Here is a 25,301-nt window from a genome sequence, read left to right on the forward strand (position 1 = left end):
TAGATTACTATTGATGCCTGATTCAAGACCTGAACCCTCCAATGTCCAGGGACTAGGAGGACACTTTTACATATATGTACCCTTATGTTTAGACTTGAAGACCAGAGTATTTTTGTTGCTGTATTATTTAATTATTCAAAATAGAAGTCACCCACTACGGAAAATGACTGCTTGCAACGTGTAATTTGCCTTCCAAACAAACTCATTTGGGCTTTGACATTTGACAGAGAAAGGTCTGGGAAAATGAGCTGTTTGGAAAGAGTGTCTCTGCATCTGACACTGCCTGAACTTTGGTAGGTTGATTTTTACAATTGCCAGATCATCAAAGGTTACACTCATTTAAATTCTCCCTTTACTAACAAAGAAAGAAAACAAAATGCCACAAGCTGCCTTAACCTGCTGTCCTCCACTACATGCACTAGCTGAGGACTCTCATAAAATTCTTAACGTCTGCAAAAGGTGCGGTGAATTTGACAAAATTAACCTATCATACCCTCGTGCACACTTTCTGCATCCTTTCCTCTCTTTGAAAATGCAGAGAGCTCTTGCTCTATTAAATTCTGCTCTGTATAAAAACTCTCTTCCATCAGTACTCATTCAGCCCTCCATTCCTTCACTTTCCAGATATTCTTGGGTTGTTCGGTGTCAGGCACAGAGCTGGGTACATATGGCTGAATGAGTCTGCTTGTTGCCATCTCTTTCCTATGATGCTGAAATAATCTTCTGACTAGTGTCCCTTCCCCGTTTTGCTCCAGTCTTTCCCTCCACAGGCACACTGGAGCCCTTTGATAAAGCACTAATGTGACTGTTTCCCTCCAGTGACTGCAGAAATTGCCATTATACAACTGAGTCTGACACATAGAGCCTTTACTTTATTAAGTCACTTTACAAATAGTTATTTAGTACCCAGTATATGGCAGGCATATTGTACAAGGTATTGGGAGATATAGCAGTGATTAAAATGGGCAACGACATTTGCTCTCACAGTAGAGAAATAAATAAGTAAATAAACAAAGAGCACAAAAATAAATATATAGCTTTGAACTATCTAGTTAAGAAATAAACACTACTATAAGAGAATAAGAGAGGACATCCCACTTAGGTTGGTAAGAGGAGGCTGGGGGAGGTCTCTGGAGTCTGAAGGCGTGACAATCTGGGTAAAGCCTGGAGCCTGAGTAGGAGGTGAGAAACCCTATGATGTGCTCAAGAAGGGCAGTGTGTGGAGGGCCTACTGCTCAAGGGAGAGAAGTGAAGGCGGACAGGAAGCTAGGGACCTGGCCATGTGATGCCTTACGAGGCGGTAGTCCTCAGCCCTGATGTTCAGTGCTTGGGAGATTTTTTAAACTGCGGATGCCCTGTCCTTACCCCAAATCAATTCATTTTGAATCTCATAGGGAGGAGCCTGAGCATGCCTCAGTTTATAAAGCTCTCCAGGTGATTCAAATGTGCAAGCCAGTATTGAGAACACCTGCTGTTCAGTCTTCTAAATTGACCCAACCTCCCACTGTGTTTCATCTCCATCTTGCCCATCCATTCCCTAACACTATCCCATAGTATCCTCTCTTCCCCTTATACACTAACCACTTTCATATCTCTTCATTTCTGCTTAACTAGTTTCCTCAGCCTAAAATTCAACCCCCCTCCCAATATCAGTTAGGGAAGTTTTTGGCTGCAAGTAATTAAAACCCTGACTAGGAATAGCTTAAATAAACAGAGGCTTATGTTTCTCATATTATGAGTGTCAAGGTAGGTGTCAGCTGGCATTGTTCAGAGGCTTAGTAATACCAGGGCCTGCAAGTCAGCCTTCAGTGCAGGAAGAAGGGAAGAAAGATGAGCCTCAGGTCATTTTCATCAGGAAAACTAGAGTTTTCCTAGAACCACACTCTGGCTGACATCCCCTTATGTCTCCTTGGCCATATCTGCATGAGGGGCCTTTTTTACCTGCAGGGGGTAGGCTGAGAGAGTAAAGGGTGGATATGAAATTATTCACTTAGATCGACCATGTTCCATCACCTAGAGCTTGGTGCTGGGGTTCTGTTAAATGGAATAAGGGGAGGTAGCTGTTGTTTAGACAACAGACACTGTCTTCCACACATGCTCATAATCTGCTCAATGAAACCCTACCATCCCTGAATAAATGAAAATTGTGGTTCAGGGAGAAAAAGTTACATACCCAAGGTAACTGGTGCTAGTGGTGAGGAGAGACCAAGCAGAAGGGTTCCTTGCTCACACAATGTTTACACTCAGTTTTAAGTTGGAGGACTTTTTGTGAGTGATGAGTGGGGTTGGGACATGAGGATTCGGAGACAAGGTCAAGGTACAGGTTTGCATCTTGGCAAAACAACAAACTCTGGTGGTCTGACCGGACTCCTGGGTTTGTGTTCCATAAAATTAAAGGACTTCAGAGAAGTAGAACAGCAAAGAGGGGTATGGGAAGATCTCTTGGATGACCCTAGAGGATATGGGATCTAATAGGTTTTCCTTGGTAGAAAGAAGGAGAAAGGACCCAGGCTGCAAAGAATACAACAACTCCCAGTCCCACTTTCAGTACCTCCGTGAGGTTTGGAAAAGGATGAGAGTCTAGAAAGAGATGATACAAAGCTCTGCCAGGATCAGGGGTTAAAACTGCCCTCAATAATTTCAGCTTCCATTGTGATCAGTGTGTGTGTGTATATATATATATATATCTATATCCTGGCTGGGAAGGGACCGCTTCCTCCAAATCGCTCTTTGAAGCACGTTCTTGTAATTAAACCCTAGCCCCAGATGTCCCTGGCATTTTTTTTTTTAAAGCAAAAATTTATTTTTAATCAATGTCCTTTCTGCCGTGGGTAGTGGAATAAACAATAGGCTCTCACCCCAGGGAAATGGGCATGGCTTGCTGCTCAGAAATATGGGTGGTGAAATTAATCAAAGCCCTTCTACTTTCAGCTGCTGACCCTAGACTCATGTGTGGAAACCCATACCATCATTACTATCATTATATGCATCATTTTCATTAAATCCTTATCAACTAAAGAGGTAGATTTCATGATCGTACCTGTTTTTCAGATGAGGAAGTGGAGGCAAAGAGAGGTGAGGCAGGTCGAACTGGAGTGGTCAAGGCTAGAATCTGGGCAGTCTGGCTCCAGAGCCTGTGCTCTTAACTAGCATGCTACTTCCTGCCATCACCTATTATAGTATACTGCCTCCCAGTTAGGAATATCTTCCTCATACCCACTTGGAATCTGTCTTTTGGTACCCACTCTAAGCTTAAGACTATTAAAAGCCAACCATCCTACTCACTATGTAATCAGAGGCCCCCGAAGTGAGCCACAGACAACTCATGAAAGTTTTAAGAACCAGTTGTCACCTCTCGTTTCTACCCCTTCTTCTCACTTTCTCCCCATTCCCTTGTTTATCCCTCCTCTTGGCTTTGCCTCTGGCCCCATGCTTGCATCTAAAATTGGACTAAATTTGGCTTTCATTTTTTAATCCACTATACTTTTTTTTTTTACGCTCAGCTTTTTATTGAATGTGTTACTAAAGAGGTTTAGTGAAAAAGACCAAAGCCCATGTCATCATCAGACTCTTCAGATTCTTCTTTCTTTGCTTCCACTTTCTTCTCCTCAGCTGGGGCAGCAGTGGTGGAGGGGGCAGGACCTCCTGCTGGGGCAGGTCCACCTGCCCCCACGTTGCAGATGAGGCTCCTGATGTTGACATTGGCCAAAGCCTTTGCAAACAAGCCTGGCCAGAAAGGTTCAACATTTACATCGGCTGCTTTAATGAGAGCATTGATCTTATCCTCCGTGACCGTCACCTCATCGTCATGCAGGATGAGGGCCAAATAGATACAGGCGAGCTCCGAGACGGAGGCCATGGTGTGGGCAAGTGCTAGGCAGGGGCTGCCAGGCGCGGTGCTAGTCACTGGATGAAGTGAGGGACTCACCCCAACGTGGCCTTAGCTTCCTCGGAAGGACAGAGCACCTTAGCGGCAGCTGAGGAAAAGCTAATCCAGTATACTTTTAAAGGAAAAGAATTGTCTGACTTTCCCACTCCAAACTCAAATTGGATCTCCCAAATGCTTTGACTAGTTTTATGGAGCTAGTTCAAACCCTCTTGACCCCAATTTCAGCGTCAACTATGTCTGTTCCAACTCCTCAAAAAAAGGTGCCGTCGGCCTTCCAGTTTTCCTTTTGTTCTTGTCAGTGTTTATTTTTTTAAGCTAGTGTTTGTTGAGTCCTTGCTTTGTACCAAGCACTGTGCTAAGCACTTGCTCTGTTTTGTCTCACTTGATTCACCCCTAAACCCTGTGGGGTAAGTATTAGTATTATCTCTATTGTACAGACAAACGAATTGAGCCCCAGCAAGATTCACTCACTTGCGTAGGTTTGCACAGCTATAAGTAGACAGATAGGACCCAAGCCCATGTCTGGCTGACACCAAATTTCTCTCTTCTAGGGCTTCACAAAACAAGCCTAAATCTTCCTTCATATGTCAGCCTTTTAAAAATTAGCCAACAATTCTTACATTTGCCTGAGTCTCCTTTAGTTTCAACAACCACAGGTCCAGCCACACGCTTCATTTGCCATGATTTTACCTTCATCTCCTCATCATCCTTCTCTCTCCTCAATGTGTCCAGCGTTAATCTGCTTTTGGAGTTTGGTGTAGACCTGCATTCACTACTCCAAATGTGGCCTGATTAACATAACATGTACAGTTGGCCTGTCCCCTCCTTCATCCTTTAGGGTCTGTTTCTGGCGATGAAGTCATACATTATTTCGACAGCCTCTAAGGCCCTAATCAGCAGAATGAATGAGTCCAGAGAGAAACTGCTTCGGAGGGTGTCGACTGTTAGCTCTGGAAATGGATAAAGTGAATGAAAGTAGAGGAGAAACAAAGCCTGGTGAGGAAGACTGTTAGGAGACTAGACTCTTGTGATGAGAGTGGGGGGGTCATTGATCGTAGATGCATCGGTTCACATGTAACGTATTACCCCACATCCGGACGCCAATGGTCCAGCTCTTACCTGAAAATTCCCTGGTGGGAAGGCCACCTTGAGGCCATCTGATGTACTTACCTTAGTGGTCTGCTCAGCAGTTAGTGTTTCTGATGGTGGACCCCCTTGGTCCTTGTGATCCTGTGACATAATGGAATCAAATTAAAGGCCCATTTACCAGCTTTATTGCCGATTATTTATAATACTCTGGTTCCAAAGTGCTTCTTTATAGAGTGCCTAAACTGCCATCGCTGGATAGAGCTCGCCATAAATGCCTGCACCTGCACGGCACATTACGTCCCATAGCCTCAGCAAAAAAAGGGAAAAGATTATTCTCAATTATTTCATACAGTCTATTTTATTGTTTTATTGTAATAAACTGCCATACCTTACACCACTTTAAAATCAATAGTTTGCATTAAAAATAATGAAACATGGCCATTAATCTTATTTAGCATTTCTGCTATTACTTTCTGATAGTGAATCCGCAATATAGAAAAGGTAATAATTATTCACTTCCAATCAATAGGAACATTTTCAAATGCTCCTGTGTGTCCCACTGCTATTGCATTGATGGGAGTTGATGACAATGCGGGTGTAGATTTAAAGACCCCTGGTTGGCATGAAGTTCTTCATGCCCTCCCTGCACCTGCTAGCACATTCCCTGACTCTCAGAGCATCCTTTTTAATTCCTTGAGACAATATGACAGAATGGTTAAAGACCTGGGCTTTGGAGTCAGACAGCCTAAGCTTAATTCCCAGTTCCAACACTCACCGGTACCCTTTGAACAACTTTGGGTGTGTTATTTAACCACTCACTGCCTCAGTCTCCCCATCTATGAAAAGGGAATGTGAATGTCTACCTTGCAGGTTTGTTGTAAATATTACATGCAAATTTACAGGACATGCCTATCACAGTGTCTGAATTGTGGTACGTGCACTAGAAATGATAACTACCATTATTATGCCATGCACACTCAGTGTTGAGAATGGCCTGGTAGACAGCTGTTGTTTCCAAAGAGCTAGTAGCAAAGGCAGGTGAAATGGTGGGTGCTGTTTCTGTCCTTTTGTTCATTCATTTCCAGCTGGCTTAAGAAGATCCATCTGTGCTTTTTGGTGGTACCCAGCATCTGGACTTGAAACCCTGACAGGAGAAATTAAGCCGTCAATTTGGCTGTGATGCAAGAGGCCTTTTAACTCCCAACCCTTTGCTCTGCAGCAAAGTCTCTGTGGAGACAGCACTAGAGTGAATACATGGTTTTGTTAGTAAATACCCTTTGATCAACACTCAAGTCAAACATAACGAGTGGAGATGGTGAATTCTTAAGCTGTAATTGATGGCATGGCTTTTCCTATCCTGTTTAATTCAACAACTGTTTATTGAACAGGTAGCATGTACCACGAGAAAGCCTAGGTGTTAAAGAGAAAAGAGATTCAAAGATTAATAAAGCATAATATTTGCTGTATAAATATCTTAAAATCTAGGCAAAGACACACATGTCACCTAAATAACTTGAGTCCAAAGTACAGAAAGAAAGATTGATTCTATTGAGCAGGGGGAAATTATTTCAGCTAAAGCACAAGTGAGTAGACCCTCATCAGGAAAACAGAGGAGAAAGAATATTCCAGAGAGAGAGAGAACAACAGAGGCAAATGTCAAAGGGGGAAAAATGCACATCTCAATGTTGCTTTGTTAGAATAAAATCTTCTAAATTCCCTGCCGCCTAAAACGCATCTCATGGCTCCATAGTTTCTCAGCCTTAGTCCACTCACTATATTATCCTACCTAACCTAGCTTCCTAACAAACACTACACCAAAACCATTTGTACATTTTGAACAACATGTCCTCTGTTTCATGCCTCTCTAAGCTTGCATTTGCTGTCTCTTGGACTCAAAATTAATTTATCTACCTGAAAAACTATTCTCCTGGAAGACTCAAGCTCAAATATCACCACCTCTATGCAGCCTTCCCTGATGCTCTCAGATAATATCACAGTATGTCACAACTCTTTGTCTGCATGTCTGTTGTCATGTTCCTTAAATGAATGAATGCACAAATGAATGAATGGATGCATGAATGGAATCATGTATAATGTATTCAGAAAATGGCAAGTCTGCAGGGATTGGGACCTAGCCCATTTGGGGACACAGTGAGCTGGGCTTACAGGACAGGCTAAGGAATTTCAAATTTATTTTATATAAGATTATGTGAATGACCAGAATCATCTCCTAAGAAGATTAACCTAACAGCAGCCTGTAGACAATTTTGGCAAGGGAGAAACTAGAGGCAGACATACAACTTAGATGATGAGGTACCAAAATGCAATAGTTACAGCAGAAATGAAGAGAAGAAGAAAGTGGAGGATATGCTAGAGAAAGAACACAAAAGTTGGCCATGGATTGATTAGAAAAGGGAAGAAGAGTAAAGAGACAGAGATGAACCTCATATTGCCCCTCTTATCACTGCAAACATTGTTGGGGAAAGATGTTCCTATACCATTCTCCTCCCTACCCCACCTTGCTTTAAGAAAAGTTACTAATCTGTTTAGGTCAGATTCCAGGACAGAGGTAGGAGAACGTACCCCAGGGTAGGGTCACTGAATTATGAACAAAATTGTCATGCTCTCTTCTAGTCTCTCGTTTCATTGCAGCCAGATCAATAAGTTAGCTCATCAGGCTTGCAACTTCCCCCTGTCTTTCCTGTCAAGAACGCTAGGACCTTGGTACGCAAAGCATGGTCCATGAACCAGCAGATCCAGCAGTGCAGCAGCAGCAGAGAGCTTGGAGAAATACAGATTCTTGGGTCCCACTCCAGAGCTACTAAATCAGAGTCTGCATTTTAACAAGATCCCAGGTAATTGGTATGCACGTGAAAGTTTGAGAAGTAATGCTCCAGGAAATTATCACTTCAGTGTCAGACAACAAGCTTAGAAGGTATGACTCTCAACCTGGGCTGCATGTTAGAATCATATGGAGGATTTTTTTTTTTAATTTTTAAATTTTATTTTATTTTATTTTTTTATACAGCAGGTTCTTATTAGTCATCAATTTTATACACATCAGTGTATACATGTCAATCCCAATCGCCCAGTTCATCCCACCACCACCCCCATCCCCCTGCCGCTTTCCCCCCTTGGTGTCCATATGTTTGTTCTCTACATCTGTGTCTCAATTTCTGCCCTGCAGACCGGTTCATCTGTACCATTTTTCTAGGTTCCACATATATGCGTTAATATACGATATAATGTTTTTCCCTTTCTGATTTACTTCACTCTGTATGACAGTATCTAGATCCATCCACGTCTCAACAAATGACCCAATTTCGTTGCTTTTTATGGCTGAGTAATATTCCATTGTATATATGTATCACAACTTCTTTATCCATTTGTCTGTCGATGGGCATTTAGGTTGCTTCCATGACCTGGCTATTGTAAATAGTGCTGCAGTGAGCACTGGGGTGCATATGTCTCTTTGAATTATGGTTTTCTCAGGGTATATGCCCAGTAGTGGGATTGCTGGGTCATATGGTAGTTCTATTTTTAGTTTTCTAAGGAACCTCCATACTGTTCTCCATAGTGGCTGTATCAATTTACATTCCCACCAACAGTGCAAGAGGGTTCCCTTTTCTCCACACCCTCTCCAGCATTTGTTGTTTGTACATTTTCTGATGATGGCCATTCTAACTGGTGTGAGGTGATACCTCATTGTAGTTTTGATTTGCATTTCTCTAATGATTAGTGATGTTGAGTAGCTTTTTATGTGCATCTTGGCCATCTGTATGTCTTCTTTGGAGAAATGTCTATTTAGGTCTTCTGCCCATTTTTGGATTGCGTTGTGTGTTTTTTTTAATATTTAGCTGCATGAGCTGTTTATATATTTTGGAGATTAATCCTTTGTCAATTGATTCGTTTGCAAATATTTTCTCCCATTCTGAGGGTTGTCTTTTCGTCTTGTTTATGGTTTCCTTTGCTGTGCAAAAGCTTTTAAGTTTCATTAGGTCCCATTTATTTATCTTTGTTTTTATTTCCATTACTCTAGGAGGTGGATCAAGAAAGATCTTGCTGTAATTTATGTCAAAGAGTGTTCTTCCTATGTTTTCCTCTAAGAGTTTTATAGTGTCTGGTCTTACATTTAGAGCTCTAATCCATTTTGAGTTTATTTTTGTGTACGTTACGGTGTGTTCTAATTTTATTCTTTTACATGTAGCTGTCCAGTTTTCCCAGCACCACTTATTGAAGAGATTGCCTTTTCTCCATTGTATATCCTTGCCTCCTTTGTCATAGATTAGTTGACCATAGGTGTGTGGGTTTATCTCTGGGCTTTCTATCTTGTTCCATTGATCTGTGTTTCTGTTTTTGTGCCAGTACCATATTGTCTTGATTACTGTAGCTTTGTAGTATAGTCTGAAGTCAGGGAGTCTGATTTCCCCAGCTCTGTTTTCTTCCCCTCAAGACTGCTTTGGCTATATGGGGTCTTTTATGTCTCCATACAAATTTTAAGATTTTTTGTTCTAGTTCCGTAAAAAATACCACTGATAATTTGACAGGGATTGCATTGAATCTGTAGATTGCTTTGGGTAGTATACTCATTTTCACAACATCGATTCTTCCAATCTAAGAACATGGTATATCTCTCCATCTGTTGGGGTCATCTTTAATTTCTTACATAAGTGTCTTATAGTTTTCTGCATACAGGTCTTTTGTCTCCCTAGGTAGGTTTATTCCTAGGTATTTTATTCTTTTTGTTGCAATGGTAAATGGGAGTGTTTCCTTAATTTCTCTTTCAGATTTTTCATCATTAGTGTATAGGAATGCAAGAGATTTCTGTGCATTAATTTTGTATCCTGCAACTTTACCAAATTCCTTGATGAGCTCTAGTAGTTCTCTGGTGGTATCTTTAGGATTCTCTATGTATAGTATCATGTCATCTGCAAACAGTGACAGTTTTACTTCTTCTTTTCCAACTTGTATTCCTTTTATTTCTTTTTCTTCTCTGATTGCTGTAGCTAGGACTTCTGAAACTATGTTGAATATAGTGGTGAGAGTGGACATCCTTGTCTCATTCCTGATCTTAGAGGAAATGCTTTCAGTTTTTCACCATTGAGAATGATGTTTGCTGTGGGTTTGTCATATATGGCCTTTATTATGTTGAGGTAGGTTCCCTCTATGCCCACTTTCTGGAGAGTTTTTATCATAAAGCAGTGCTGAATTTTGTCAAAAGCTTTTTCTGCATCTATTGAGATGATCATATGGTTTTTATTCTTCAATTTCTTAATATGGTGTTTCACATTGATTGATTTGCATATATTGAAGAATCCTTGCACCCCTGGGATAAATCCCACTTGATCACGGGGTATGATCCTTTTAATGTGCTGTTGGATTCTGTTTGCTAGTATTTTGTTGAGGATTTTTGCATCTATATGCATCAGTGATATTGGTCTGTAATTTTCTTTTTTTGTAGTATCTTTGTCTGGCTTTGGTATCAGGGTGATGGTGGTCTAATAGAATGAGTTCGGGAGTGTTCCTTCCTCTGCAAATTTTTGGAAGAGTTTGAGAAGGACGGGTGTTAGCTCTTCTCTAAATGTTTGATAGAATTCACCTGTGAAGCCATCTGGTCCTGGAATTTTGTTTGTTGGAAGATTTTTAATCACAGTTTCAATTTCATTCCTTGTGATTGGTCTGTTCATATTTTCTGTTTCTTCCTGGTTCAGTCTTGGAAGAATTTGTCCATTTCTTCCAGGTTGTCCATTTTATTGGCATAAGAATATGCCAATATTCTTTCTAAGAATTTGTCCATTTCTTCCAGGTTGTCCATTTTATTGGCATAGAGTTGCTTGTAGTAGTCTCTTACGATGCTTTGTATTTCTGCGGTGTCTGTTGTAACTTCTCCTTTTTCATTTCTAATTTTATTGATTTGAGTCCGCTCCCTCTTTTTCTTGATGAGTCTGGCTAATGGCTTATCAATTTTGTTTATCTTCTCAAAGAACGAGCTTTTAGTTTTATTGATCTTTGCTATTGTTTTTTTGTTTCTATTTCATTTATTTCTGCTCTGATCTTTATGATTTCTTTCCTTCTGCTAACTTTGGGTTTTGTTTGTTCTTCTTTCTCTAGTTCCTTTAGGTGTAAGGTTAGATTGTTTAGTTGAGATTTTTCTTGTTTCTTGAGGTAGGCTTGTATAGCTTTAAACTTCCCTCTTAGAACTGCTTTTGCTGCATCCCATAGGTTTTGGATCATCGTGTTTTCATTGTCATTTGTCTATAGGTATTTTTTGATTTCCTCTTTGATTTCTTCAGTGATCTCTTGGTTATTTAGTAACGTATTGTTTAGCCTCCATGTGTTTGTGTTTTTTACGTTTTTTTCCCTGTAATTCATTTCTAATCTCATAGCGTTGTGGTCAGAAAAGATGCTTGATATGATTTCAATTTTCTTAAATTTACTGAGGCTTGATTTGTGACCCAAGATGTGATCTATCCTGGAGAATGTTCCATGCATACTTGAGAAGAAAGTGTAATCTGCTGTTTTTGGATGGAATGTCCTATAAATATCAATTAAATCTATCTGGTCTATTGTGTTATTTAAAGCTTCTGTTTCCTTATTTACTTTCATTTTGGATGATCTGTCCATTGGTGTAAGTGAGGTGTTAAAGTCCCCCACTATTATTGTGTTACTGTCGATTTCCTCTTTTATAGCTGTTAGCAGTTGCCTTATGTATTGAGGTGCTCCTATGTTGGGTGAATATCTATTTATAATTGTTATATCTTCTTCTTGAATCGATCCCTTGATCATTATGTAGTGTCCTTCCTTGTCTCTTGTAACCTTCTCTATTTTAAAGTCTATTTTATCTGATATGAGTATTGCTACTCCAGCTTTCTTTTGATTTCCATTTGCATGGAATATCTTCTTCCATCCCCTCACTTTCAGTCTGTATGTGTCCCTAGGTCTGAAGTGGGTCTCTTGTAGACAGCATATAGATGGGTCTTGTTTTTGTATCCATTCATCAAGCCTGTGTCTTTTGGTTGGAGCATTTAATCCATTCACGTTTAAGGTAATTATCGATATGTATGTTCCTATGACCATTTTCTTAATTGTTTTGGGTTTGTTTTTGTAGGTCCTTTTCTTCTTTTGTGTTTCCCACTTAGAGAAGTTCCTTTAGCATTTGTTGTAGAGCTGGTTTGGTGGTGCTGAATTCTCTTAGCTTTTGCTTGTCTGTAAAGCTTTTGATTTCTCCATCGATTCTGAATGTGATCCTTGCTGGGTAGAGTAATCTTGGTTGTAGGTTCTTCCCTTTCATCACTTTAATGCCACTCCCTTCTGGCTTGTAGAGTTTCTGCTGAGAAATCAGCTGTTAACCTTATGGGAATTCCCTTGTATTTTATTTGTCGTTTTTCCCTTGCTGCTTTCAATAATTTTTCTTTGTTTTTAATTTTTGCCAATTTGATTACTATGTGTCTCGGCGTGTTTCTGCTTGGGTTTATCCTGTATGGGACTCGCTGCGCTTCCTGCAGTTGGGTGGCTATTTCCTTTCCCATGTTAGGGAAGTTTTCGACTATAATCTCCTCAAATATTTTCTCGGGTCCTTTCTCTCTCTCTTCTCCTTCTGGGACCCCTACGATGCGAATGTTGTTGTGTTTAATGTTGTCCCAGAGGTCTCTTAGGCTGTCTTCATTTCTTTTCATTCTTTTTTCTTTATTCTGTTCCGTAGCAGTGAATTCCACCATTCTGTCTTCCAGTTCACTTATCCGTTCTTCTGCCTCAGTTATTCTGCTATTGATTCCTTCTAGTGTAGTTTTCATTTCAGTTATTGTATTGTTCATCTCTGTTTGTTTGTTCCTTAACTCTTCTAGGTCTTTGTTAAACATTTCTTGCATCTTCTCGATCTTTGCCTCCATTCTTTTTCCGAGGTCCTGGATCATCTTCACTATCATTATTCTGAATTCGTTTTCTGGAAGGTTGCCTATCTCCACTTCATTTAGTTGTTTTTCTGGGGTTTTATCTTGTTCCTTCCTCTGGTACATAGCCCTCTGCCTTTTCATCTTGTCTGTCTTTCTGTGAATGTGTTTTTTATTCCACAGGCTGCAGGATTGTAGTTCTTGCTTCTGCTCCATATGGAGGACTTTTACAAATCCCGATTCTCTAGTCTGCATCTCAGACCAATTAAATTAAAACCTTTGGAAGTAGAACCCAGGCTGCAGTGTTTTAAAAAGCTCCCCAGGTGATTCCAATATGTGGCCAAGGTTTAAAAGCACTGGACTAAAGTTAAGATTTAGACTGGACATAACAGGAGAAATCATCTCCTTTCCTCCTTCCCCATCCCCATTTAGCCCTTGCTTCTAAGCCAAGTGTTCCCGTCGGTTTAGCAAAGAGATCAAGTTTGGTTTTCTGGCACAGGTACTGCCAAAATAAGGTGGAAGTTTGATTTCTCAATTTCCTGTCATTGTTTATGTGTTTATTGCCCTTAGAAATTCTGGCAAAGAAAAGAATAGGTGGTGTAAGGCAGTATTCAGGTCTTCTATGTGCCTCATAGGCAAACACCATTTAATAATGCTCCAACACTTAACCATTATTAAGATGAAGCTGTACCTCCATGCTAGTGAGAATAGAAATGTCACCAACTAAAACAGAGGACACAGAACAGCTTAGATTAAGGAGAAAGCTTTAAACGGAGCATACTTTCTGTCTCCTCTCTTTATGAACACACATCACATATTCTTCACTACTTATTCCACACAGTAGTTTTCACCCATTGAGCTCAATGGTTTGCACTTCCCACCCTCCTCCTCAATATTGTACATAAAACTATCTGACCAGAGGTTTGATTTAGTCCATATTTCATACAAGGAATCAGTAATGGAAAAAAAAATCCAGAACATTAATTCTTGGTGATGATATCATCTAGGAAGGGAGGGAAATATCATTCTACGGTGTTGGTTTTATTGTAATAATACAGGGCAAGCATTTATCTGAGTGAGGGGCTATAGCTGCTGGATATAAACCACTGTAATAATGAAGGCCAGATTGAATTATCTTCAGCCATGATTAAAGATCAAAGTTTTTTTTGTTTGTTTGTTTTTAATAAACCCAGTCTTGTTTTTCATTGTCAGAAATGGTTTAGGTTAAGCTAGTGGGCTAAATAGAGAGATGGAAAACTGAAGGCCTTTTCAACAAAGTGGCCAAGCAGGAAATATAGGAATGGCCAAATGGATTTGTGGGTGGGTAGCGAGGTGGGTTGGTGTATAGATAAAAGAAGACAGAACCTTTTGAAGGACAGTAAGGGAATGTGATCTGGTCTCCCTTGCTGCCAGAAATAGTATTTTCAAGAATAATCATAATGATAATGTCAGCTATCACTTTGTGAATATCTACTATATGACAGGTACTGGATTAGATGCTCTAAAACATTTATTTGGCTTATTTGATTATCTGATTTTAATAATAAACTTGTAGGGCAGGTATTATCTCATTTTTAAAAGAAGGGATCTAAGGTTTACAGATGCTAAGTACTTTGTTCAAGAAATTTATGGGTCTAGAATTTAAGTCTATCTTACTCTTAAAACATACGGCTCTTTTCATAGTACATTGTTCCTTCCAATTGATTTAATGATTCTTCACGTGGGAGTGGGAGTGGATGGATACTCTTACACATCGCTTTGTGAATGTGAGACACTCTCTTCAGAAAAAAAAAAATGCATTTCCTCCCATGTACAAAATTTTATGAAATTTCAAGGAGTTTCCTGACCACCTAAATCCATATAGAGTTCCACATTAAGAAACCCTTCCCCCAAAACTTAAGTAATGAATAGAGGTGAGAAGGAAAGCAGACAAACAAGAAAAAGCAGTAGACAGTTTACGAGGCATTTCCTGGACTTGCTCTGTTTGGAGCAACTGTATTTCTGGAGTTTGGTTCTCTTAAAATTGTCTTTTAAATTAACATGCAATATACATATATTTGCATAATTGCAAGTTAATTCTTAAAAGAACACTATCACCCCAAACTCTCTGGGAAAAAAAAAACACACACACCCACTGCCACTTAGACTTATGTGATGTAATGGTCATTGTCCATTAAAACGCACACCATGCTGTGGCTGTGAAGTGACCTGAGACATACTGGCATCAATACAGGTCATTTCCTGCCCATAGGATCATACTGTCATCACTCTCTCCACTGTAATGGAGCATGCTTTATTACAGTGGAGTGGTTTTGTTTTTAATGGGTGCTCACTGAAAATAATACCTTTTAAAATGTGCTGGTGTCTAGTGTCCTATATTTCTCTTGACTAATTTGAAATAATGCAGTGTTTCATGTACAGACAATCAGTCTATAATGGCCCTGCCCATCATCAGCACCAGGGCATTAACTTTCTCCGCTTTCAAGTGCATCCTTAACATGCACTCAGTGGTTTGTGACTTCTCTTCACCCATTCTGTTCTGCTCTACCCATTCTATTCAATTCTTTTTTCTTTAAGGATGTCTTTCGTTTCTGATACCATCCGGATTAATTCGATCAATTTATACTGGAGAAAAATTTCACTTGATATGGACCCCGCAGCCCTTACGAGCAGCTGGAGGGAGGGGAGTGTTTTTCGTCACTGTTGGGGATTTAGGCCATGATCAGTATAAACATAGGAAAAAGGAAAGTGTTAGCTTGGAATTTTGGAATTGCACTTTGTACTATTTGGGGATATTTTGATTAGTGACATTTGTCTGACTTTATATTATCAAAAGACATTCATGCATTCAACTGACATGTCGAGTTCCTGGTGTGTGTTCGGTCCTGTGGAGCATGCTTGCATCAGAAGCCTTGGTGTATTCAAGTAAAATTAAGGGGAGCGCTAGAATAGAAGTCAAAGCACCTGAACTCCAAATTCCATCAACAACCACAGAGCAGAGAGGGCCGCCACTTCCTAAACATTCACTAGGGATCTGGTAAGTGCTTTATAGAACCTATTTCATGTATTGCCAAAAACATACTGTCTCGTATCTTCCAAGATATTTAATATCTTATTTGTAAGAGAAGTATGGAATTGGCTACATTTGAAGAAACAAGAAATTAGATCATAATATTTTAGAGCTAGAAAGGCTTTCAGAGATCATTCACCTGCATTTTCTTCTGTTGCAAAAATGGGTAGACTGAGGCCAAGAAGGGAAATGACTTTCCCAGAGTCAAATACCCAGTCAGCCACAAAACTGGCACTAAAATCCAGGCCTCTTGAGTCTTAATCATGCATCGAATCATTCAATCACAGATGTATTGAGTACTTACTTGGGAGGCATTGAAGATACACATCTATTAGCAATGGGAAAGAAGCACATGGTATTTACATTAGACAGGGGGGACCAGACATTCCATAACTACGTAAATAATCACAATTATGGAAAAGTTATACACGGAGAAGTATCGCTCCAAAACTCTCAGGGTGTAGGTGGGGAGCAGTGTTCTTTTAACACCACAATGCCTTCAGGTGAACATTTCCCAAATTCTTTTTCACAGTTCACTAGTTGTACATGATAATCTCAGTAAAGGGCTCTGTGGTCCAATATGTCTGGAGATGCATGATACCAACCCCTCTCCAGGAAACTCCTAGTGCATAGGCTCTGAGAAGTCCTTCATTTAAAAAATCTGCTCAACCCTTTTCAACACTGATCGTCTCTCTTGAGACATGCAGAACTCCATGTGATGCAGAGAAGTGAAGTGCCTTTCTGCTCTGTCCTGAGGCAGAAAAACCAATGGAAATGTCATAAACACATACAGTTGTAATTGCTAAGTCCTTCACTTTTTAGAGCAATTAGGCATAATACTTCCTTCCATCATCATCATAAAGCCCCTCCTCTCCAACATCTACAAAAATGCACACGTGTTTTATTCAAAACTTCTTCCAACTCTTACTCTACCTTTTGGAAACTGCTGCCGATGGCTCCATCCATTTCATTGCCATTGGGAAGGAGAGATCCAAGATCATGGGTCTTCAGCTGACAAAAGTCATTCAGGTCCTCACAATAATAGGTCTTATCCTGACATTACTCTGTGCCACTATCCCGGAACACAGAATCGTGAAGTCTTTCAAGGGGGAGAACCTTCAAGTTCACTTAGCATAACCGGCCCTGACCACAGTACAGAAAGGTAAACTGAGGCCCCTGATGTTAAACGACTTCCCTGTGGACCTCTCTCCTCTGTCAACCCCACCCCTTGGACTGTCTCATGGGAAGTCATCCTTCCAATGTCAGTCGACATATCTTTTTCCCTAAAGTTTGTATTACATGCACCCCTTTTGTGCTCTCACAGTATTCTATACTTTCTTAAATGTAATCTTTAGCCTGTAAGAAAACTGTGTGTTTATGGCTTATGTCCCCACTAGAAACTCCATGAGACGAAGGTCCATTATCTGTCATGTTCTTGTCATTCCCACAGAGCTCAGCACAGCATGTGGCCCTAGATTCATTTGACTCTTAGCATTAATAGAATGAGTTGTAAAATGTCTAAGATCACTTAGTGAAGAATGGCTAAGACAAAAGTATTTTGATTCCATATTCAGTGTTCTTTTCAATAAACCTTGTTGTCCCTGACTCCTGTGTCCAGATATGAGGAAGGTCTAGGGACAGAGATTTGCAGATGAGGTGAGAGGACTTTCATTCTCAAGGAGGTTGATGTTCAATCTCAGCCAGGTTCAATCAAACCCTGCAAAAAACAGAAAGCAGAAACAAACTGGATTGAAAAGGGATCTGAGCATAGGGCCTGTGTCTCATTCTAGCTAATCAGCATGATCCCCACACAATTATTATATGAACATATGACAAAATTCAGGCCAGCAAGAAGGGAGGAGCAGTTTGCAGAGAGTTTCTGGGCAAGGCTGACTGTACTTCTCAGAGAGAATCTCTAGATATGGGTGAGGAGACATATAGCCCCAGACATTCTGATAGTCAGTTTATGGACAAGAAATGGGGTCAGCTTTAGGATGAAATCAACATTGTAGAAGGCAATGCAAATAAACAGGAAGAAACCACGGCCTTGATGACACCATAGAGTCAGTGAATCAAACCAAACTGAAATCCACCCTACTTCTGAACTTCTAGCCAGTATGATTTTCTGTTCCTCACAAAAAAACATCTTCCCTTTTATATGCCAATTCTGTTCTATTCCTTGGCTCATGGCTCCCAAAGTAGTTCTATTTATGTTCAGAGACTTTTAAATTCTTGCTCAAGTACTATTTTTTCAGTTTCTAGCCCTAATCCCTATCTCAGAGGTGTCTGAACAAAATGCATCATGGTGGCATGGGCCAATGGCCATTCCATCCTTTGTCATCTTTCTGATCCCTTTCTTACCTCCCCAGAGTCTCTTCCTTCTGGTTCAGTCAACACTAGATGTTCCTATGAACAGTAATTCATGTAAATAGATGCCCACTTCATTCACTTACTAAAATGTTTCTCTAATAAATATCTGTCTCCCTGGGTTGAGCCCCCATGGATGTGTGAGACCTCTAAGTTCCAAGAACTTGGCTGGAAAAGAGGCCCCTGGTCCTTGCTCCCTACAAGGACCCCATGAGAGAAAATAACATCTTTAAAGAGTTCACTTAAGAACATAAACTTTAGTGTTACACAAATCATGATTTTCGTCTTGACTTTGCTACTTAGGTAACCCTGGATAAGTTGCTTCACCTTATGTTTCTCAGTTACCCTGTCTGTAAAATGGGTATTGTGATCTATACCGCAACTAAAAATTGTGAATATAAAATGAGATAATGTAAATTAAGTGATTAGCTGAATTCCAGGCACATTAGAGATATCCAGTGAATGGTAGTTATGATGAGCATCTTTCAAATGGTCCCTGCTCCTGGTATTCAAGTCCTTAGGTAATCCCCTCCCCTGGTAACTTACTTCTAGCAAATAGGATACAGCAAATATGATAGGATATCACTTCTATGATTAAGTTATGAAAGGCTGTGACTTGCTGGACTCTCACTACTACCTCCTCAGCTTACACACTTTGATGAAGCTGACTGCCGTGGTGTGTTGGAGAAATCCATGTAGCAAGGAGCTGAGGGTGGTCTCAGGCCCACAGCCAGCAAGGAACTGAGACCTTCAATCCAACAGTCTATGAAGAACCAAATCCTATCAACAACCAACAGGAGAGTCTTCCCCAGTCAAGCCTTGAAATGAGACTGCAGCCCCAGCCAAGAGCACGATTATGCCCTGTGTGAGACTGAAGCAGGCACCCATCTGTCCATGTCCTGATTGCTGACCCACAGAAATTGTGAAATAATAAACATGTGTTGCTTTAAGCCACAAAGTTTGGGGAGAAGTGGTTATGCAGCATAGATAATACAGTAACTGTCAGGCTATTACCACTGTCGCTTCTGCTATTTCTGCTGCCGCTGCTGCTGCAGCAACTGTAAACAGCAGAGAAAATAGTGAAAACCTAGCCCCAGGACTGCAGGACAGAATTGAAAAGTTAGCTATCCATAATCTCAGTACTTTTACCAAATCTTCTATTGGTCTTAAATTTATTCAGCATTTCAACGTTTGCTTTCTACTCCTTAATATATTCATGATTCTTTTTAAAAGTTTAAAAGTACCTACCAGTTAAATTCATTAATTTCCCCCACCTCAGGTATTCAAATCAGATGGTCATTTTAGGCCCCTAGGTCTTATTCATTTCTAGGCATCCTTCACCCTTCACATGTTACCTGTCATTCGCCTCAAGCAGATGCATCTTGGGAATGGTACCAACCTACACTTGAAAAGTGGCTTTGGTAGCATCACCAGAGACTGAGCCTATTGCCTTCATCTATAAAATGAGGATAAGTTCCCCCATCCTCGGAGTGTGGTTTTGAGCCTACAGTGAGAGAATATTTATCAAGTGTCTGAGCAGTAGTATCAAGAAATGTATCTTTCATTTCAAATATCTCTTATGCACGAATCACAGTATCATGGAACATTATGGATCTTAATCTGCCATAGGAAATTACACTGAGAAATAGCAAAACTATACCAAAATTGAAAAAGGAAAATAAATGGCTTAAATTCACAAGAAACTTTTTTAGCTTATCCTGGCACTTCATTTCTTCAGGATTTTCAGGATTCCACAAACGGATATGTGCATGTTTTTTCCTCAGGGGGAAATATAGCCGACTCTTTCCTCCTCGGAGGGTCTGGGGTGGCCACACATTGGGATGTTTGAATAAAACCTGCCCATCCTTTGCTGGGATGTCATGGCCTCAGACTGAATGGCAGTAAAGGAAGATGGAGTAAGATATGGGGACATTGGCCTCAGTAAAGACAACTGACCAATGAATACAAAGCCCAGGGGCCTCTGGAAACTTAGACCATGGTCTGGCAGGTCTTAGGGTTCCAACTCAGCGGGCAGAATAAGTTCAGTTACTTGGGGGTTCCCAAATCCAGGTCAGCCTTCTGTGCATGGTGTGACCATGATGAATATTCTTGTTTTCTGAAAAAAGAGAATGGTAAGGACTAGGCAGTATTATGTAACATGGTACTTCTCTAATTTTACTACACAGACAAATCACCTGCAGATCTTGTTAAAATGTAGATTCTGGTTTAGTAGGACTGGAGTGGGCCTGAGACACTTGCACTCCTAAACTGCTTCCAGGATTACAGGTGATGCTGAGTGTTTGATCCAGAGATGGCATTTTGAGTAGCAAGGGTATAGGGGGAAAAGCAAGGGCTTCTGAGTCAAGCAAACAGGAGTCTGAGATCTAGTTCAGCCATTTATTAGTTGGGTGACTTCAGGCAAGTTACTTAACTCCTCTGAACCTATTTCCTCACCTGGAAAATGATTTTGTTTATTTCCTAGGGTTGTTGTGAGGATTAAAGGGAAAAATATGCTTGTAAATGCTCAGCAAAGTGTTTTAACATGACAAGTTGCAGGGAGAGGGAAATTTCTACCACATTCCTCATGCTTCCATCTCTGCCAGCCTCTTGCATAGTCAGTCTAATTGGTCATCCCCAGGACATTTAATTAGCAATGTTCAGGGTTCCTTCCTGCTCCCAAGGGGTAAGAAAATCTGGGTACATTTTTGCCTCCTTGGAGAAAACAAGTCTGTGTGTCTGTGTGTCTACCCCATTTCATGTGTGCCTGTAACCAAGTGAGTAACTCCTGCTACAAGTTACTCCTCTGAAGACTCAGCCACCTCAGTTTTTAAAAAGGGAGTTAAATAGACCAGCCTAGGTTCCTTAGCTTCATGCTGCAAGTAGGCTTTTACCAGAGCTCATCACTGGAGAATATTGGGTATTGGTTCAGCTGTTAATCCAGAAGAGCTTTGTCTTCCATATGGATATTTTCCCTTATGTACATAGTCATCTCAGTTGAGAGCCCCCAGGGTATGTGAGCAGCAGACCAGTCTTTGAGCATTTACTTAATTCCTGATGTAATACATTTCAATTTTTCAAAACCTCACCCTGATCCCTTAATTGTAGCTGCCACCATTTGATTACCACCACTCTCTTGCTTTCATTATCATCATCATCATCATTATCATCATCATCGTCATCATCCCCAGCAAGACCCAAACTCATTTTGTTCAATTCTATTTGAAGTGAAGTTACTTGAGTGTCTGCGTTGTGCTGTATGGTGGAGTTCTGTCCTCTGCATCTGTGTGTTGGATGGACCAAGTCCATTTGAATGGTCTGTGTGCACTGGACATACTGGTACTGAAACCGTTCAGCTCAGATTGGGACTTGAACCCATGGTCTTTTAATTGAGATCACACACCTGGTCTCAGGACTTAATGAAGCTCAGGTTATTTTTTTTTATATAAATTTATTTATTTATTTTTGGCTGCACTGGGTCTTCGTTGTGGCGCGTGGGCTTTCTCTAGTTGCGTTGAGCCGGGGCTACTCTTCGCTGCGGTGCGTGGGCTTCTCTTTGCGGTGGCTTCTCTTTGTCACGGAGAACAGGCTCTAGGCGCACGGGCTTCAGTAGTTGTGGCGCACGGGCTTAGTTGCTCCGCAGCATGTGGGATCTTCCCGGACCAGGGCTCGAACCTGTGTCCCCTGCATTGGCAGGCAGATTCTTAACCACTGCACCACCAGGGAAGTCCCGAAGCTCAGGTTCTTGATGTCTCATTGCAGAAAGAATTCAGTGAGAGACAAAGGGATAGGTGAGAAGTGGATTTATTTAGAGAGAAACACACTCCGCAGACAGAGTGTGGGCCATCTCAGAAGGTGAGAGGCCCCCAAATATGGTGTGGTTAGTTTTTAGGGGATGGGGAATTTCATAGGCTAGTGAGTGGGAGGATTATTCCAATTATTTCTGGGAAGGGGCAGGGATTTCCAGGAACTGGGCCACGGCCCACTTTTTGGCCTTTTATGGTTAGCCTCAGAATTGTCATGGTTCTGGTGGCTGCATTATTTAGATGCTGATGTATTACAATGAGTATATAGTGAGGTCTACTAGAAGTCGAATCTTCCGGCATCTTGGACCTAGTTGGTTCTAATCAGTTGTTTTCATGTCCTATGGCTATGTCCTTCTTTCAAAGGTTGTGCCCTGCCCCCTTCCCTCCTGTTTCAGTACTAGGCAATGGGGATAAAGACATATCAAGAACTGCTTAACTCAGGGGCTGGAGCAATGTTGCATCTCAAATGGAAATTTTCATCAGGGAATCCAGCTTCAGGAAACAATGAGGAAATATGAGGCTGAGTGCACCTTCATCCTCGTGGGGTCTCCCCTACCTTGGAGCTGGGGTGAGGGAGGGAGGAGGGTGCCAGCCACAGACAGAGGCAGCACCAGAAGATCTGCTCACACTACCAATGGGATTCTTATCCAGTTTGGACATTATCTGAAATTAAAATCATACCTGACATATGAGGCCCTGGAAGAAGTTCATCGTGCTTTCCCCACCTGAGATTATCTCTGTTTAGTTGTTGTGTAATAAGAAGGGCAGACAGAGGATTCTCAATCCGCCCCCCCCTCCACCCCACCCCTTGCTTTTCTTTCTGGCAGGAAAATAGTCTTCCTCTAGGCCATGGCTTTTGGAGAAAATACTTCCGAGAGTGGCTCTCCTAGAAAGAAACTGAAGCACCAACTTTTGTTTGGAAGAGATCATGTCTGTGTCTGGCCCCAGAGTAGGTGTCCTCCTGTCCTGGTCCCTAAGCCTCACTCAGAGCTAGCATGATGCCTTACTCATGGTGGCTCTATTGGCACCGTGCTAATTATTTGCACCCTTGTTTTCTTGGGTGCAAAAACCTATAATAGAGACAGAATTACTAGTCTCATTTTACAGTTGAGGATACTGCATCTCAAATGGTATGGGGAGTTTTTTAACACATACAAACTTGGATTCTAACCCATGTCCTTTGATCTGTCCCAATGCCCTTTTCTCTAGGACCAAATAGTGAATATTTTAGGCTTTGCAGGCCATGAGGTCTCTGTAGCAACTACTCACCTCTGTCTTTACAGCATGAAAACAGCCACAAATAAGGAACAAATGAATGAATGTAGCTGTGTTCCAATAATGTCCCGCTGTGTTTATTTACAAAGCAGGCAGCCAGCCCAAGGGCAACAGTTTTGTGACCTCTGTTCTAGAATGCTCTCTGGACTCCCACCTCTGATACCTGGTGATAAGCCAGGCAAACAAATAAATAAACATTAGTGGCCTCTGAGTTCCCATTCTGTCCAACACATACCTTATGGCCCAGACCTGGTCCCAGGTCCTAAATCACACAGCGTGGCATTTCTTGTGTTGGATACAGCCCGCATCAGTCATCGATCACTACGCCATACCCTTCACGGGGGCATGTCCATCATGGGAGAGTACAGTCCACATATTCCTTACTTAGCTTCATGGTATGGTCCATCGTTTAATTTTAGGACACTTTCTATAATATAAATAGAGACTCTGAAGTCCAGTGAGTTAAATAGTGGATCCAGTCTTAGAGCACAGTTTCAGAAAAATACGGACACACTTTTTTCTCCTGGGCAGTTTTCTTATCAACCCTCTGTAAAGGCAAAGAGCAAAATATTAAGTCGTGACTCAGGGACAGCATTTCTGCCATGGGCTGAGATAATGTGACTCAGGTATTTCCTTTCCAGTGGAGACTGGAGATGAATGGATAGTTAGCACATCTATTAGACTTTCTCTGTCAAACATCAGATATCGTAAATGAGCCTCTGAGAAGTGCTGGTTCTCATTCGATTCACAATCAAATCCTCTAACAAGGACTTAGAATGCAGATAATCTCTAATGTGGCTTAAAAGAAAACCCATAGACGTTGGCCACTATGTGATACAGAGAGGTAAAGACACCATCCTTCAAGAACACTTAAGAACTGATGGTTTAGTGCCTTCCCAGAGAAAGAGCCAAACTACTTCAGTACAAATAAGAGCAGAATATCCCTCCTTCTTAGGATGTCTTGGCTTGGGGTTGGCAGAGACCATCCTCAATAGAAATTAGAATTAGACTCAAAAAAGAATGACAATCTAAGAGTTGAATAGGAAGCCCAGTCAAGATGCAGAAGAAGCCTTGGGAAACTGCCTGGAATTAATTTTATTAATTTTATTATTTATTTTATTTTATTGCTTATGCCCAATTTCAATGGTATGTGCAAAAGTGGGCCTATTCGCCTAAAGGGCCACTAAAGAAAGAAAATGGATTTGTTTGGTTAATGATATAAACATAATGAAGGCTCTTAATTAGTAAAAACCTACTTGTACTCGAGAAATGTTGGTGAAGGTACAGCACCACGGCAGTATGTAAGAGTATCTTCACCAACATTTCTCTGAGAGACAATCCTAAGAATCAGAAATCCAGCCATCTAGTCACTCATTCACAGATTCATGCATGGATGTTTTTATTCATTTATGCATGTGAGGATTCATCTATTCCTGGATTAATTTGAATAGTAGGCTCCCAAGATATATTTGAATGCATAAGTACATAAATTCATTTATTCATCTGTGCACAACGTCATTTATTCATGCATCCATGCAACTTTGATTCACTCCTTCATTTGTGGGTTCTCAAAAGTATTCATTAATCTGTTCAACAAATTGCCGTTTAAAACTGACCATACCAAAAAAGCACTGAATTAATCTATGTATGGAATAAAGATGATTCCCTATCTTCATGGAAAGTACACTTAAGAGAGGAGGAAAAAACATGTGCATACAATGGCTAAATATTAGATCAATTTAAAAATGCGTTGCAAGTAAAGCATCGTGTAAGTTAAAAGCAGGGAGGATTTACTTCCATCTGGGGCAGAGATATGGTGGGTAGGAAGCATATTATTATTTAGGAGAAGTTAACCTTGAACCTGAAGCATAACAAGTAGACAGAATTTGGACAGAATCAGTGAGGCCAAGGGAAGCATA

At 40.8% G+C, this 25,301-nt stretch overlaps 1 protein-coding gene across 1 annotated transcript; it reads right to left on the reverse strand.

The window, feature by feature from the left end:
• Positions 1 to 3,503: 3,503 nt before the first annotated feature.
• LOC133098250 (large ribosomal subunit protein P1-like) lies at positions 3,504 to 3,886 on the reverse strand. The gene has a single exon (XM_061200999.1). The coding sequence runs from the start codon at positions 3,857 to 3,859 to the stop codon at positions 3,533 to 3,535; it is 327 nt and encodes a 108-aa protein (XP_061056982.1). The 5' UTR covers positions 3,860 to 3,886; the 3' UTR covers positions 3,504 to 3,532.
• Between the last annotated feature and the right edge of the window lie 21,415 nt (positions 3,887 to 25,301).

The sequence above is a fragment of the Eubalaena glacialis genome, chromosome 9, assembly GCF_028564815.1.
Source record: "Eubalaena glacialis isolate mEubGla1 chromosome 9, mEubGla1.1.hap2.+ XY, whole genome shotgun sequence".
In the NCBI taxonomy this organism is placed as follows: Eukaryota; Metazoa; Chordata; class Mammalia; order Artiodactyla; family Balaenidae; genus Eubalaena; species Eubalaena glacialis.

Bases quoted from the DNA above. Each gene is read 5' to 3' on its own strand.
- LOC133098250 (XM_061200999.1), bottom strand. From the start codon at position 3,859: ATGGCCTCCGTCTCGGAGCTCGCCTGTATCTATTTGGCCCTCATCCTG.